The sequence below is a fragment of the Centroberyx affinis genome, unplaced genomic scaffold, assembly GCF_046629955.1.
Source record: "Centroberyx affinis isolate AG114_WGS23_722 - 3 ecotype Tasmania unplaced genomic scaffold, CSIRO-AGI_Caff_v1 ptg000433l_1, whole genome shotgun sequence".
NCBI lineage: Eukaryota > Metazoa > Chordata > Actinopteri > Beryciformes > Berycidae > Centroberyx > Centroberyx affinis.
Genome location: NW_027279097.1, coordinates 73,202 through 87,270, shown reverse-complemented (window position 1 = coordinate 87,270; position 14,069 = coordinate 73,202). Strand labels below are relative to the sequence as shown.

The following is a 14,069-nucleotide window of genomic DNA, read 5'->3' as shown; positions in this document are numbered from 1 at the left end:
GAGGAGGCAGCCGCGGTGCTCTGTTTGCTTCTCAAACAAAAGGAGAGGTTTATTTGTCTCAGTAATGAGAGCAAACTAGGGAGTGTTACTCGCTGAAGACATAATCACAATTCATGACTGCCTCCTAATTAACATGACAGCTGAGACATTATGAATACCAACTGTAAATTCACAATCATGAATTAACCCAGACACTGTGCGCGTCATTTAAACATCAAAGCTAAGGAGGAATAGAGAGATGTATTTGAATTGCTGTAGGCATGATGCTATTTTTCTGATATTAATGTTGATAAAATTGCCTGTATATATCAGAGATTACACACAGGTCAACATGTTCCCTCAGTGAGTGAAGGTGGTCCTGAGTAAATACCCCCACCATGTGGGTAAATACAAATACTGCACCATCCACTGCGCACTGTGCAGCCCTTCAGAGGCAGCAGACGTTATGTAATGGATGTGTAATCAAATGAAGAGTTCTATTCCAAAATGCTATACATCCATCTTAGGACAAGAGTGAAAACACAGATCAATACATGCTTCAAAGTGTTAGATTTTTGTTATATAGCTAATGACATCAGTAATATTCCTTAATGTGCTCTACTTTCATGCCAGCCTCATTTTGTAAGGTTAGGGGTCACACTTTTCAGGTGATGAAAATCTCATTCTGGAATGAAACTCTTCAAATCGAACTTTTCTCTCAATGTCTTAACCCATGTTTTTCTGAAAGGTAACGGGCTCGGTGCTTGAAAGTCTGATATCTAAACGGACCGAATATTCAGAGAACTGCACCAAAACTCTAGCAACAAGTGCGCTCTCAAGAACTGGTGAGCCACGTGTTCAATGTTCAGCTAAATGTTCAGCTAAAGCTTCAGTATCTTCATGAAGATAATGACGTGTTATTCTTGTATTGCAGGAATCTACTGTAATGGGACGTTTGATATGTTCGTGTGTTGGCCCCATTCATCTCCTGGGAACGTGACGGTCCCATGCCCGTCTTACTTACCATGGATCAGTGAGGGTAACATTACATTGTAGCACCTCATTGCTACACCTTTTCCAAAACAACAAATGCTTAGAAGTCATACATTAACAGAAAAACACTCTCACTGCAGCTTTGACCAAATTACGGTACTTGAATGGTTCCTTGTGTTCCTCAGACTTTCTGTCACTGCATTCACTTCAAGTGAATGAATCACTGAGTGAATCACGGGACAGACTGCTGTCCTAGCTAGTCACAGGATCAAGGGTTCAACAGCTCAGTTAGATGGCCCAACATCATCTAATTGCTCAGTCATACTTTAAATGTGAAGCAACAGTCTGCAATTGGCCATGCCAGCTTCGGTTTTTGAAATTGACTCAATCCACTCTACAGTATCTAAATTCTTTATTTAAAGCTGCTCTAGGCAACTTTGCACATTGGCAGCTCCAAATGGCAGTGAGTGGTAACTGTTAGAAGTTTATGGTCTTCAATACCCAGAAATCATGTGACTTCATGTCAGTAAACTGCACAACCCAGCTGGTCTGTGATGCCAAAAGGATACCAAAGAAACGAAAGAGACAACAGATCTAATGTTGGTGAGTCCAGCTTTCTCTGGACAGAGTGCTGCTCACTGCTGTTTAGACAGTTTGGATTTTGCTATTAAGTTTTGATTTGTCAATTCCTGTGGGCAGAAGTGTACATACCCAACACCAGATCTTCATTTGGGCCAACAGTGCAAAAATAGTGTGTCTCAGTTAGAGGGGATGGGACACTCTGATCTGCTGCAGCCCCACTTTGTAATTTAGGCTGATAAGACGGGTGTACTTTTTACATAAAGATCTTGCCTAGCGCAGCTTTAAAAAAATTAACTGCCTAGTCAGTCAGCTCCTCGACTGACAGGAGAACTGAGGCGTGTCAATGCGTCCTTCCGTTTTCTGCAGACGGCACCAGGAGCGTGCACCGAGAGTGCCTGGCGAACGGGACCTGGCGACTGAAGGAGAATTCCTCGGAGGCCTGGAGGGAGCAGTCAGAATGTGAGGAAAACCATTACTTTAAAGACAAGGTGAGGAGGGGGAGGGGGAGGAGGCCATAAAATATATAGTTTCACCTTCCCCTAAGTGTTGGGACTTAAAGCCAGGAATGTATTTGATGATTTGTGTTCTCTCATCCACCCTTTGCGGCAGGATAAATGACTTACGACAGCCATGCTAGGAAAACCATTACGGCTGTTATCTTTGACAGCTGACTGTTTTCAAAAGACCTAGAAAGTCTCTGTTTATTGGAAAGGTGTGTGTGTGTGTGTGTGTGTGTCAGGAGGAAATAATTCTTCGCCAGACCGCCCTCAGGGTCATCTCCATCATTGGCTACTCCCTGTCCCTGTCCTCCCTCACACTGGCTACTCTCCTCATGGGCATGTTCAGGTCAGTGGTCCGGGCTGGAGGAGTTGCATTAATATTTCTAATGGTCGTGCAGTCAAAGTTGTAGATTATGTGTTGAGAAAAGGGAGATCCAAGGCTTCCATACCCCGATGAGGACCATGGGGCAGAAGCGCGTTCGTGCACTTAGAATTCTGACTAGAGTACCTTGGATCTGCCTTTTTTCCACATGATTACCAGAGGAACATTTTTTATCCAAAGAGCACCCAAGCTACCCATCTTCAAACTTAGATGCTGAGAAGAATTCAAGCTTTACATCTGTTTTCCAAGTTTTACATGTGTCAAAGACAAAACCAAAGACTAAGAGCGCTACTTGGTACCAGAAATGCCCACTGCAAAAAGCAATCAACAGGTGCTCAGGTATTCAAAATCAAAGATGGTGCAAGGAACTCTGTTATGATGAATGACATTTAAAGGAATAGTTCACCCAAAACTGAAAATTCTGTCATCTACTCACCCTCATGCCAGTTGAAACACAGGTGAAGTTTGTCCATATAACACACAGGGAGGCTGCCAGCACAACTCCATAGCAGCATTCTCCAAAACAACTGAAGTCAGTGGGGACCAGTTCTTCAGAGTTCCAAAAAGACCTACAGTATATTTACACCATCATTTAGTGCAAATCTTAACTACAGCTGACTGATTTGCAACAAATAATGGTGTATAGGTCTTTCTCTTCACAGTGTGATTGTTTGGCTGTTTTTGTTTTGGAACTCTAAAGAACTGGTCCCCATTGACTTCAGTTGTTTTGGAGAAGGCTGCTACCAAGTTGTGCTGGCAACCTACCTGTGTGTTATATGGACTAACAAATTTCACCTGTTTCATTTGGCATGAGGGTGAGTAGATGATGACAGAATTTTCATTTTTGGGTGAACTATTCCTGTAAGGCCCTTTATTTCATATTGGCAATTTCAGATTGAATGAGCCTTTGTCAAGGTGAAACGCGTTCGTCAGTTTTAAATTGTTGAAATCGACATTGTGAAATGAAAGCTTTTACTTTTGCTCATCAAAACAGAGTGCCTCAGACTCTCTTTGATTTTGAATACATGTTTTAAAGAACTTTGATTGGAGCATATTGAATTTTGAGAATAAAGTTTTTGAAACCAATGCTTATTCTAAGCAACCGGTGCTGAAGCTACAAAGACAATTTTAACAGGCAATTTGCCTTTCGATGGAAAAAAACAATTTAATTTTGTCATTATGCGCCGTCTATTAGTCATTCTGATAGACAATCAATAAGGCATGAGACACAGATCCACCAGCTTTATCTTAGTCTTTGACTGATGCTATGCACGGTTTCACAATACTGTGAATGCGGATGCACAGAAGATGCATAATGAGGCCGATCATTATTAATAACATTATACAAACCCGGAAGCATTTCCATGTCGTTGCATGTAATTTGATCATTTTTCATTCCCTCTCATGTCATGATGCCCTCAGTAATCTGTTTACAGTTGCACAGCGGCTATAGATCAATGCCTTCCTCAACCTGCTCCTATATCTGCTTACCAGGAAGCTCCACTGCACCAGGAACTACATCCACATGAATCTGTTTGTGTCATTCATCCTGAGAGCAACGGCGGTCATTTCCAAGGAAATCATAATACAACTCATGTATACCAAGTTACCCACAGACGACTCTGGGTGGAACTCCCACTCCAACTCTGCGGTATATACTCACCACTCCTTCATCATTCATATAGTAGCAGATTACTGATTAGTATGCTTTATTTGGAGGAGTGGGTATTTCAGAAGCAGTTTGAATCAGCCAATCTGACAGAGTAATCCACCTAAACAGATAGCGGTGATGTGCAAAATCTCCAGACTGTCCATGGAGTACTTTGTGGCCTGCAATTACTTCTGGCTCTTGGTGGAGGCCATTTTCCTCCACACCCTCCTCTTCACCGCATTTCTGACCAAGAGACGCCTGCTGAAGAGATACATGCTCCTGGGATGGGGTAAGGGCCGAATATGAATTCTGTGTGTGTATGCGTTCAAAAAAGGTGTGTGAGAGAGTTTTATGTGTTTATGTGACTGTTAACTGTGCATCTTATGCTATTGTTACTTTCCAGGTACACCTGTCCTGTTTGTGACACCATGGACAGTGATTAAGATTTTATATGAAAATATAGGGTGAGTGTCTGAATACATATTTCAATATAGAATACTGTTTTTTTTCCCCTGTTGAGATTGTTCTTCATTGCTTGATTTTCTCATTCTCATCCCCAAGATGCTGGGACATTGTGAATAGAGGGTTCTACTGGATAATAAGTGGCCCGATTACTTTATCGGTACTGGTAAGTAAAGTATCAATCCTGTAGAGTCACAGATACAATGCATGTGTCTCCTGTGAGTTGCATTCCTTCAGGGAAATGTCATTCTGATTTCATACAGATTTGAACGCTCTCTGTCTTGTGAGGCCATGTGAGATAGGAGCAGTTCTATAGTTTAGTAGTCACAAGCATGACTGATTACTAATTTCCTGGTACACAAATTCCCTTAGGAACAGAAGACATTTATACACATTTTAGTCAGCATTTATATTGGGCATATATATTTTTAAACTGTCTTTGATGTGTGTTGCAGGTGATTTTCTTCATATTCATCAAGATCCTGATGCTGCTGCTCTCCAAGCTGAAGGCAGATCAGGTGAAATTTACCGACTACAGATACAGGTATTTTAGAGTCTCCCCTGCCTTAGCTCACTACTGCAACTGCTTGCAAACCTGAATGGCAGCGAACAAGTTTGAGTCTGACCTTGAGAGTTGTTTCCCTAAATAGTCCCTTTGACTGGTAGATTCCTGCTTTAACATTTAAATGTTAATCGCTCCCATGTACAGCGCAAAACCCAAATGTCATCCCCGCAATCTCTGGCCTCTTTACTCCGCACCATAAATGTCACAGCGGTATGGGGAATCTCATGCATATCATTTACCGAGATTTCTCCTCTATTTGCTCTTTGACTCGTTTGCCAATATAAATTTGATAGTCTCTCTCCTGTAAATTTTGCCTTAACGCGGGATGTCACAGTTTCTTGTCTCGCCCCGTTTGGAGGAGCCCCCCCCGTAATTATTATGCGGTGCGGTCTCTGTCGCCCTGTCAGCTTGGCCAGAGCCACGCTGGTGCTGATTCCTCTGCTGGGGATCCATGAGGTGGTGTTCACTGTGCTGATAGACGAGTGTGTGGAGGGCAGCAGCCGCTATGCCAGGAACTTCATCAACCTCACCCTCAGCTCCTTCCAGGTACGGGAGAGCAAGTGAAATAATGACTGATAGTAATATTTTCATTACTCTTTTAGCTCCATGTCAACCCTTATGTGTGATCTGCAACCTTTTCAGGGATTCTTGGTTGCTGTGCTGTACTGTTTTGCCAATGGAGAGGTAAGTTGTACTGATTTTCATCAATGGCCACTCATAATTAGTTGTAGGTTTGCACATACAAGAAATTTGACTTGGCCACATTAAAGTCACAAGGAAGATGCATTTCAGTAGCGTCTTGCTTTTGAAATTCAATGTATTTCCGCTTGAAACAGGACGTTGGGGCGGGACATAACACTGTTCAAAAGTGGGTGGGTTGGATGACAACAAATACGAAAAGTGAAATAGTCTATACATTATCTTAAGCTTTCACATATACTGGATTCTTCAAAATGAATGACTTCCAATGCAACTATGGTGTCTTAGGAAAAGGAAACAGGGTTTTCAGGGGTTACTGTACCATGTTGCCACTCTGTCACTTTGAAAGTTGTGAAGTTGCAGGTTTTATATTTTATAATTGGAGGGGCCGAGGGGGGGATTGTTCAAAAATTTGTGATGGTTATATTAGTTAGAATTTTTATGTTTGCCTACTGGTACACCATAAAGTAACCACTAATGGTATGCCATTTTCCAGGAAGTAAAAGTCATGGGATTTTGACATAAAAATACAAGAAAATAAAAATGTTGTTTATTGTTTTTGGCATTTATTGCTACATAGGTTTATGTTATAATATGACGAATCAGCAAACAAGGTGAAAAAGTCATTTTTCATTTCTTTGTGAGTTTAAACATATCACAACAAAAATTTTAAAAGTAGCATATAAAAAATAGAAATAGAAATTAAGGGAAAAGAGTAGAAATTTAGGGAATATCTTTCCTGATGTATACCCATACAGTATACATGGTAACTCCTTTGTTTCTCTGCATATTCAGGTCCAAGCCGAACTGAAAAAGCGCTGGCAGCTTTTCCTGTTCACCAACCACTTCCAGGCGAGGAGCTGTTTCGGGGGCGCGCCCCTCAAGCACCTGTGGAAGTGCACCCGAGGGCGCCGGCCGCACGGCTCCCAGCAGAGCGAGTCGTACGACGAGGGCGCGGCCTCCGCCACGAGCCCACACCTGCTCCAGGTGGCCGTGCACGGGGGAGGCACGGCGCTCGGGGCGGGACGGGTCAAAGGTCAGAGGGTGAGGGGCTGCGAAGCGACGGGACTGGACTTTCTGACCCGGAAGAGCCTGTCCAGCAGCGATGGAGAGTTGACGCTCGGAGAGACTCTGGAGGAGATTCTGGAGGAGAGCGAGTTCTGATGAATTCCTGGGAAAGACTGAAATAGCAATTCAGAAACATGTAGGGTTCCCACTGGTCATGGAATTTCTGGAATATCATGGAATGTCGGGGGGGTTGGTACTCCAGACAGGGAAAGTCAGGGAATTTGAATAATTCTCTGGAGACGTCATGGAATACAGTAATACACCAGAATGTATTTTCCAGCTTCTTTCACATATTCATTGTATTGGATGGAGATTTTCAGCTGTTTTTTCTCCACAGCAGCTGCAATGGAAACCAGACTGTTTACCCCTTTACAACATTAACAAACCAGGAAGAAATAGTCAGCCAGAGTGATGGAAAGTCATGGAAAGGTCATGGCATTTTACATCAGGCCCACAGTGGGAACCCTGGAAACATAATATACAGGCATTTAGCAATACACAGGAGGGTTTAACAATCCATACAGAGGCCTCATCATTCAAAAGTTACTCTATCTTTGTTGACTGCTCTGGAGTTATACTTATTGCAGGTATATAATGTTCACTTTGTGTATTTGTACAGTGAACCTGTACAGTGTTTCAGATTTGTGCTTTATTTACCATGTAAAATATGATAGCATCTTATTATGTTAGGCCAGTTAAAAAAGATCCATACGGCACAACATATGGATTGAAATGTAAATATAAATACAATGTATTTGTTGTCTGAAAATGTGAATATTAAATATAATCAAGCGCAGAATGCACAGGCAATATGTGCTGTATGTGTATATAGGCTTATATACGAGTTATTCTTATGAAGCATAAGACATTTTGTTTTACAGTTAAAATCGTCACAAAACCTTAATTTGTAGATATAGTGCTGTGATTCGACAACTCAATAGGTGGTGAACTTATGCGACAGTGTAAGCATGGAGCTGGAGAAATAAAAGGCTGAGGTTAAAGGAGTGAAGGAGGTGGGTTCTTGTTCTCCCGCGGCTCGTCAGACTGGATGAGTGGGAGGATGTTTCTGTTCTTCATCACTCCCTGGATCAACTCGTCAGCACTGATAAAGGACTATGAACCACAGTAACAATCTTAAACATAACCATAACCATGCCATTCCCTTTCTTGCCAAAGAACGTCCAGAATTGATCTGTGTTCTCGTCCTCAGGTAGGTTCTTCTGATCCTCCCTGGAGATCATACTGAATATAGACTAAAGAAAATAGTTTGGGTATTAGTATCTGTTTTAAAGCTGCACTAGGCACAATATTTATGTAAAAATACTCCTGACCTTACTGGCCTAAATCATGCAGTAGGGCTGAAAGAGAACAGATTGTGCCTTCCCAATTAATTGAGACGCAGCAGATCCACCTACAAGAAATAACAAGAAAAAAAAAAAAAGAAGGAAATAACAAATCAAAACTTTTCCATTTATTTATCCTCTTTTTTTTTATTACGGATTTAAATTTAAGAGTACAAAAGGTTAGTGTCTCCAAAACAGCAGCAAGCCAGAACTCAGTCCAGTGTGCACAGATGACGAGCAACAGCGTAACAGTGATGCGACCACTGGGACACTCTTTAAGGAAGGTCTGGCGCCTGCAATAGATTAGGAGAAGAAGAAGAAGGGGGAGATAATTGCAGTATTCCCAAGCTCTGGACCCATGTAATAGCTATTTAATAAAGACAATGACAGTGACAGTTGTCTCTTATTTAAAGCTAGATTAAAATGACCACACTCTGGGATTAGATGTGGCAATTAATCACACAGGTTTAGACTGACTCCTGAGACGCTGCCTGGGGTAAACACACACACACACACACACACACAGGACACAGTTTGATACATTTATGAGTAGGATCATTGCACAGAACAAAACATTGGTAATAAGATAATATGACAATCAAATTTCACGATGAGACTTTAATGATCTCCATGGGGAAACTGGGTTATTGTAGCAGCAGAGATGGGAATAAGACAAAGAGACTACTGAAGATAGTGAAGATAGACTGCTGAACATATACTACTCAAACATATACAGAAGAATAGGTTTACAGTGTAGTTCTAGTGAGTAATTCTGATCATCACTTCAGAAGGCTTTACATCAGCAGGGTGCTTCACAGTCTTATCTGCTCTCTGATTAAATTGGCATTAGTCTGTTACCTCACTGTTTTATGAGGCTACAATAATGCAGTAGTCTACCTTGAAGTGTTGAAAAATAACAAATAACTAAAAATCAGACAAAAACAAAACATCATAAGCCATGTACTTGTGTGTCTGTGGTAGTCAACTATGAATTTATAGTGACTTTATTGTACCTTATGATATTATTTCCCATCATAATATTCCTATAATATTCCAGTAAGCACTATATAGTGTTTCTGAATACTCAATAGTGAATTTACAGTAACTCATAATGCTATTTTGTTCTCCTAGGGTGCATAACATTCCTGTTATATTACTATGATACTCCTCAAGAACTTCTAGTGTATCTGGGACTCAATAGTGAGTTTATAGTGGCCTTATATACTTTATGGTGCTGTTATATCACCTATGGTATTGCTAAATATTCCTATAGTGTGATTTATAGTCTGTCAATAGTGAGTGATGGTGACCTTATTGTACTTTATGGTGTTTTAATCTCATGTTATCACTATAATATTACTATAATTTTCCTATAGGGAATTGTGGTTCTCAATAGTGAGTTTATAGTGATCTTAGTAGACTCTATGGTATGTTTTATATCCTATAATTGTATTCATATTCATACAGTATTCCTCAAGGAAATTATAGGGTGTCTGTGGTATTCAATAACGAGTTTATCCAGGTATAGTATGGTAGTTTATGGTATTTTTTTTATTATTATTTCTTAGGGTATCAGCATCATATTCCTTTAATATTCATGTAGGATATAGGTTAGTATCCTCCTAAAATAGTTATTTTGTTAATGGACTTGTCGCAGAACATCACATTATTTTTTGATACAAAACCATGCGAGCGCATGATGAGGAGCTGTGACATCATATCAAATCAATCACAGTGTAACGAGCCTCGGTTCAGCCTTGATTCAGACCAATCGGCTGCCACGCGCTTCATTCCGCCCTGACTCTGAGCCAATGGCGGCGCCGAGCGAGTCATGTGGGCTGGAGCTGCACATCCCAGCATTTCATAACCCTCTTTCCCGGCGGCTTAGGTGATTATTCCCACCTGTTCCTATCGCTGAGAGACGGTGATAACGATGGCCGGTACTCCTGTCGGCGACAACGCAGCGGAGCGCATCGGCTACATCACCCGGGTCCAGAGCTTCAGCGCCAGCCACCGACTCCACAGGTCCGCTCCGCTTTTTCATTCGACATTTTCGAGTCTATTAAGTACCGCTTCTGTTTCTCTTACCCACTGCTTTAGCTTGGTTGTATTAACACTGCTGATTCAAAAATTGGCAATAGCTTGCTAGTGTTTGGCTGCATTTTACAGCATTTGTTTGCTTTTGATGAGGATGAAACGGAAACCTGTTGCGTGAGTCCCGAGGATTCATGAGAGTTCACACGGGAACGCCGCGGTGTGTTTAGACCGTTGCTGCCTTCACGGGCTGTCAGAAATTCGGAAATCAAAACTTAACTCTCCCATGAACGACCCAGCAAAGTCGGGATTTTCACTAACAGCTGAGTTTAGAAGGCCTGTCTAGAGGGGAACTTGTCAGAGAGCATGGCTGGATGATTGTAAATTCAATAAAACGTAAATTACATTCCTAATGTGAGTTTTCTTATCTCCATTCTTCTTCTGCAGCACAAAGTAGCCCTGTGCCACTTAATATTTTAACTAACAGCAGCCATCCATGAACTCCTTTTGCTGCAGGGCGTATGATGTTATTATTGCCAGTCAAAAGCACTTGAATTTGCATTTACAAATTCAAATTTTGAAAATAGGGGTTTACGAGGAGCACCTGAAGGCAGCAGGTGGCAATGAAGTACTTTGCATATTTCGCTCGTTTAAAATACGGGCCAGAGCATTGATGCCAAGACTTGTCTCTTCTCTAGTTTGCACTTGAGCGATGAGGACAATAAACGAGTGTTTGGAAAATGCAACAATCCCAACGGGCACGGACACAACTACAAAGGTGTGTTATTCTCTGTCACTTATCATGATGCTGTGTATTCAGTCACAGGGTCATAGATAAATATTACCAACCAGCTTACACAGCTATTTCCATTGTCTCCTATTCATTCCATGCTCTCATTCCTGCCAACAGTGGAGGTGACAGTCAGAGGAAAAGTAAGTACTTCTCTTCTTCTTCAGTCACACGAACACACACACACACACACACACACACACACACACACACACACACACACACACACACACACACACACACACACACACACATACAGACAGAGTAACCTAATCTGTGCGCCTTCCCTAGATCGACCGTCACACTGGCATGGTCATGAACCTGACAGACCTGAAGAAGTGCATTGAAGTAAGCTCATGTCCACACTGCCCTCTCTCTCTTCCTCCATCAGACTTTAAAGCTGCACTGAGCAACATTCTTATGTAAAAATACACCTGTCTTATTGCCATTTGGGGCCGCCAACAAGTGAAATTGCCTATTGGAGCTTTAACTATCATGTAAATACAATGTCTTGGTTTTGAAATCGGCCTGGATTGCTTGTTACTTCCTCTCTCTTTTCACTGTGAACTGTGTCATAAAGCAGAAATGCTATAAACATAGTATTTAAAAGAAATGCTGGGGGGGTCCGGGGACATGAGGGGAGACATTTTGGAAAACGTAATGTAAATGTAATATACCGCTGACTCAGACTAATTTGTAATCCAGCCTAAAAATGACAGGAAACCATGAAATGCGATATGAAACTGAACAACTTCAAAATATCAGATAGGACCCTACCACTGTAGTTTGTTTCACAAGTTAGTTTCCATTTCCATTTTCCAGAAACTAAGAAAAAATAAGATTGTGTCACTTGGTTTATACAAAATAGCAAGTGCTGGTACTCAGTCATTTCAATTTCCACTTTGATCCACAAGTTGCACTGTTTGATCAAAAGTGTCGAATACGCTCTTTTGTTTTCTTTTTCCAGATTTCCAGTTGAAACATGAAGAGACATTTTTGAGAATCACTTTACTGATAGTCTAGAGAGTCTATTTTACATATGACCCATATTCAGAACAAAAGTATGCATAGTTAATGGTGTAAAATTGTAGACGAGTGCAATAGATTCTGGCAGTTTTTTTTCATCCAAAGCAGCTCCAGACATTTTATCTGCACAGGTTAAATAAGAGAAGGAGTCAAGTGTCTTATGATTTTATGGAGACAATGAAAAACCTGTGGCTTTAAATTTCACTGGAAGCTGTAGAAGAGAGGGGAAGGCATGTGTAAATCTTTATCTTTTATCTTGAAGCTCCTCAGGTGATCAGTGTTAACAATGTCCCTATAGAAACTCTATCTCTGTGTTTCAGTCTGAAAAGCCCCCCCACCCTGTGCATGTCTATATCAGCTGTCATACAACACTTCTATCTGCACTGAGGTCCTGTTTCAGTTTTTCACTGACTAACCGATTGACTCCTACAGGACGTCATCATGACCCCACTGGACCATAAAAACCTGGATAAGGACGTCCCATACTTTGCTGATGTTGTCAGGTGTGTATCCTCCTCAAACCTGGTTTCACCGAGTTTCTTACAAATTTGAGTTTTGTCGTTTTCAATTATTTCTTCTTCTTCTCCTTCTTTTCCCGTCACGTTAGCACGACCGAGAACGTGGCCGTTTACATATGGGACAACATGGCGAAGGCCCTCCCGCCCGGTCTGCTGCACGAGGTGAAGATTTACGAGACGGACAAGAACGTGGTCGTGTATCGAGGAGAGTAGTCAGTGGTGATGTCATGTGACGTGTGAATCCATATCCCTGTGCTTGAGAAGTGCCATTTTATTATTGTTGTGTCCAGTTCAGTGATGACTGGTACAGACAAGGGTTAGACCCGAAGGCTGATGGCTGATACTTTGGGCTGATACCTGATATCTTTCATATAGATTCCACCATTTTCATGCCAAAAATGGACGGAAAAGCCTCTGAAGCAGCTTTGAGACCATCATGGGACACTAAACCTCTCCACTGAATCCCAGATATGATGATATTCATTCATGCTTGTGTGGAATCCAATCAAATGGATTAGGAGCTTCCCATAGACAACCAGTGTAGTATTGATCAATTCTACAATATGTAACCAAACTGCATCATATCAGAGGTGGATGACACTGACTGACCTATATCCAGTTTTTAATAATAAGCATAAATCAGCCCAATATATCAGCAAACCAATATATCCCTAATTCTTTAGTGAACACATGAACTGAGGGTCCAATACAACAACTATCACTGCACAGCTTAACTCTGATTAGCAGCAGTAGTTGTCAATCATTCAAAATGCACCTACTACATGTTTTTATATATACACAGATACATAGATTATTCTAACGTAATACTACTCCATCCACAATATGATGCACAAAAATCAGCTCAACTCCGATAAATGAAGTATATCAGGATTGTGTTATTCCGCCATACAACTACCTTGTAGTGGACAAAATAATGGAAACAATAACAATACACTGTATGAATATAGCTACTAAGGAGTAAGGCCACTGTTTCTCTTCAGAACAGCTTCAGTCCTCCTTGGATTCTGTCATCAAGTCCTGAACTGCAGTTTTCATTGAGACTGAGTCACAGAGGTGTTGGTTCAATCCTCTGCTCATTTTTTCCTCTTTACAGTTTGTCATGTTTGGCATAAGTTGTCATTATTTTCCACACTATTCTTCTTGATGCATTAAATAATTTAGCAGTGTTTGTGACCAATGGTCCTATTTGAACTGTTTGGATTGCTGTTGTATTTTGTTACCTGTTCATATAAAAGTGCTGATTGAAAAGCTGACACATACTGCTCATTAGTATTCAGCTTAATACGACTGACCTGTGTAGCTGCCTTTGAAATTATGATTTACCACAGATGATTACATGTCTAATGTGCAATAACAGTCCAGCAGTATCACTATAAGCGAGCCAAAGACTGACATCCTTTTTTTAAATACTTTTTTTATTGTCATCATATCATTTCGTACATCTTACCCATGTTAT

General features: G+C 41.1%; 2 protein-coding genes across 2 annotated transcripts; both read left to right on the top strand.

Moving 5' to 3' along the window:
* The first annotated feature begins 377 nt into the window (after positions 1-377).
* On the top strand, positions 378-6,977 carry glp2r (glucagon-like peptide 2 receptor). The gene is made up of 13 exons (XM_071516845.1): positions 378-383; positions 728-824; positions 914-1,018; positions 1,921-2,042; positions 2,294-2,400; positions 3,931-4,087; positions 4,217-4,376; positions 4,491-4,551; positions 4,649-4,715; positions 5,005-5,093; positions 5,522-5,660; positions 5,757-5,798; positions 6,609-6,977. Exons 1-13 carry the CDS (start codon positions 378-380, stop codon positions 6,975-6,977), a joined length of 1,521 nt encoding a protein of 506 aa, XP_071372946.1.
* A 3,137-nt stretch (positions 6,978-10,114) lies between these two features.
* pts (6-pyruvoyltetrahydropterin synthase) lies at positions 10,115-14,069 on the top strand. Its single transcript, XM_071516854.1, has 6 exons — positions 10,115-10,249; positions 10,957-11,036; positions 11,169-11,191; positions 11,340-11,396; positions 12,507-12,577; positions 12,682-14,069. Exons 1-6 carry the CDS (start codon positions 10,158-10,160, stop codon positions 12,803-12,805), a joined length of 447 nt encoding a protein of 148 aa, XP_071372955.1. The 5' UTR covers positions 10,115-10,157; the 3' UTR covers positions 12,806-14,069.

Coding starts and splice junctions, on each gene's coding strand:
- pts (XM_071516854.1), top strand. CDS start 10,158: ATGGCCGGTACTCCTGTCGGCGACAACGCAGCGGAGCGCATCGGCTAC. Junction 10,250..10,956: donor GCCAGCCACCGACTCCACAG/GTCCGCTCCGCT, acceptor TCTCTTCTCTAG/TTTGCACTTGAGCGATGAGG. Junction 11,397..12,506: donor ACCTGAAGAAGTGCATTGAA/GTAAGCTCATGT, acceptor TGACTCCTACAG/GACGTCATCATGACCCCACT.
- glp2r (XM_071516845.1), top strand. Junction 1,019..1,920: donor CTTACCATGGATCAGTGAGG/GTAACATTACAT, acceptor CGTTTTCTGCAG/ACGGCACCAGGAGCGTGCAC. Junction 2,401..3,930: donor CTCCTCATGGGCATGTTCAG/GTCAGTGGTCCG, acceptor TCTGCTTACCAG/GAAGCTCCACTGCACCAGGA.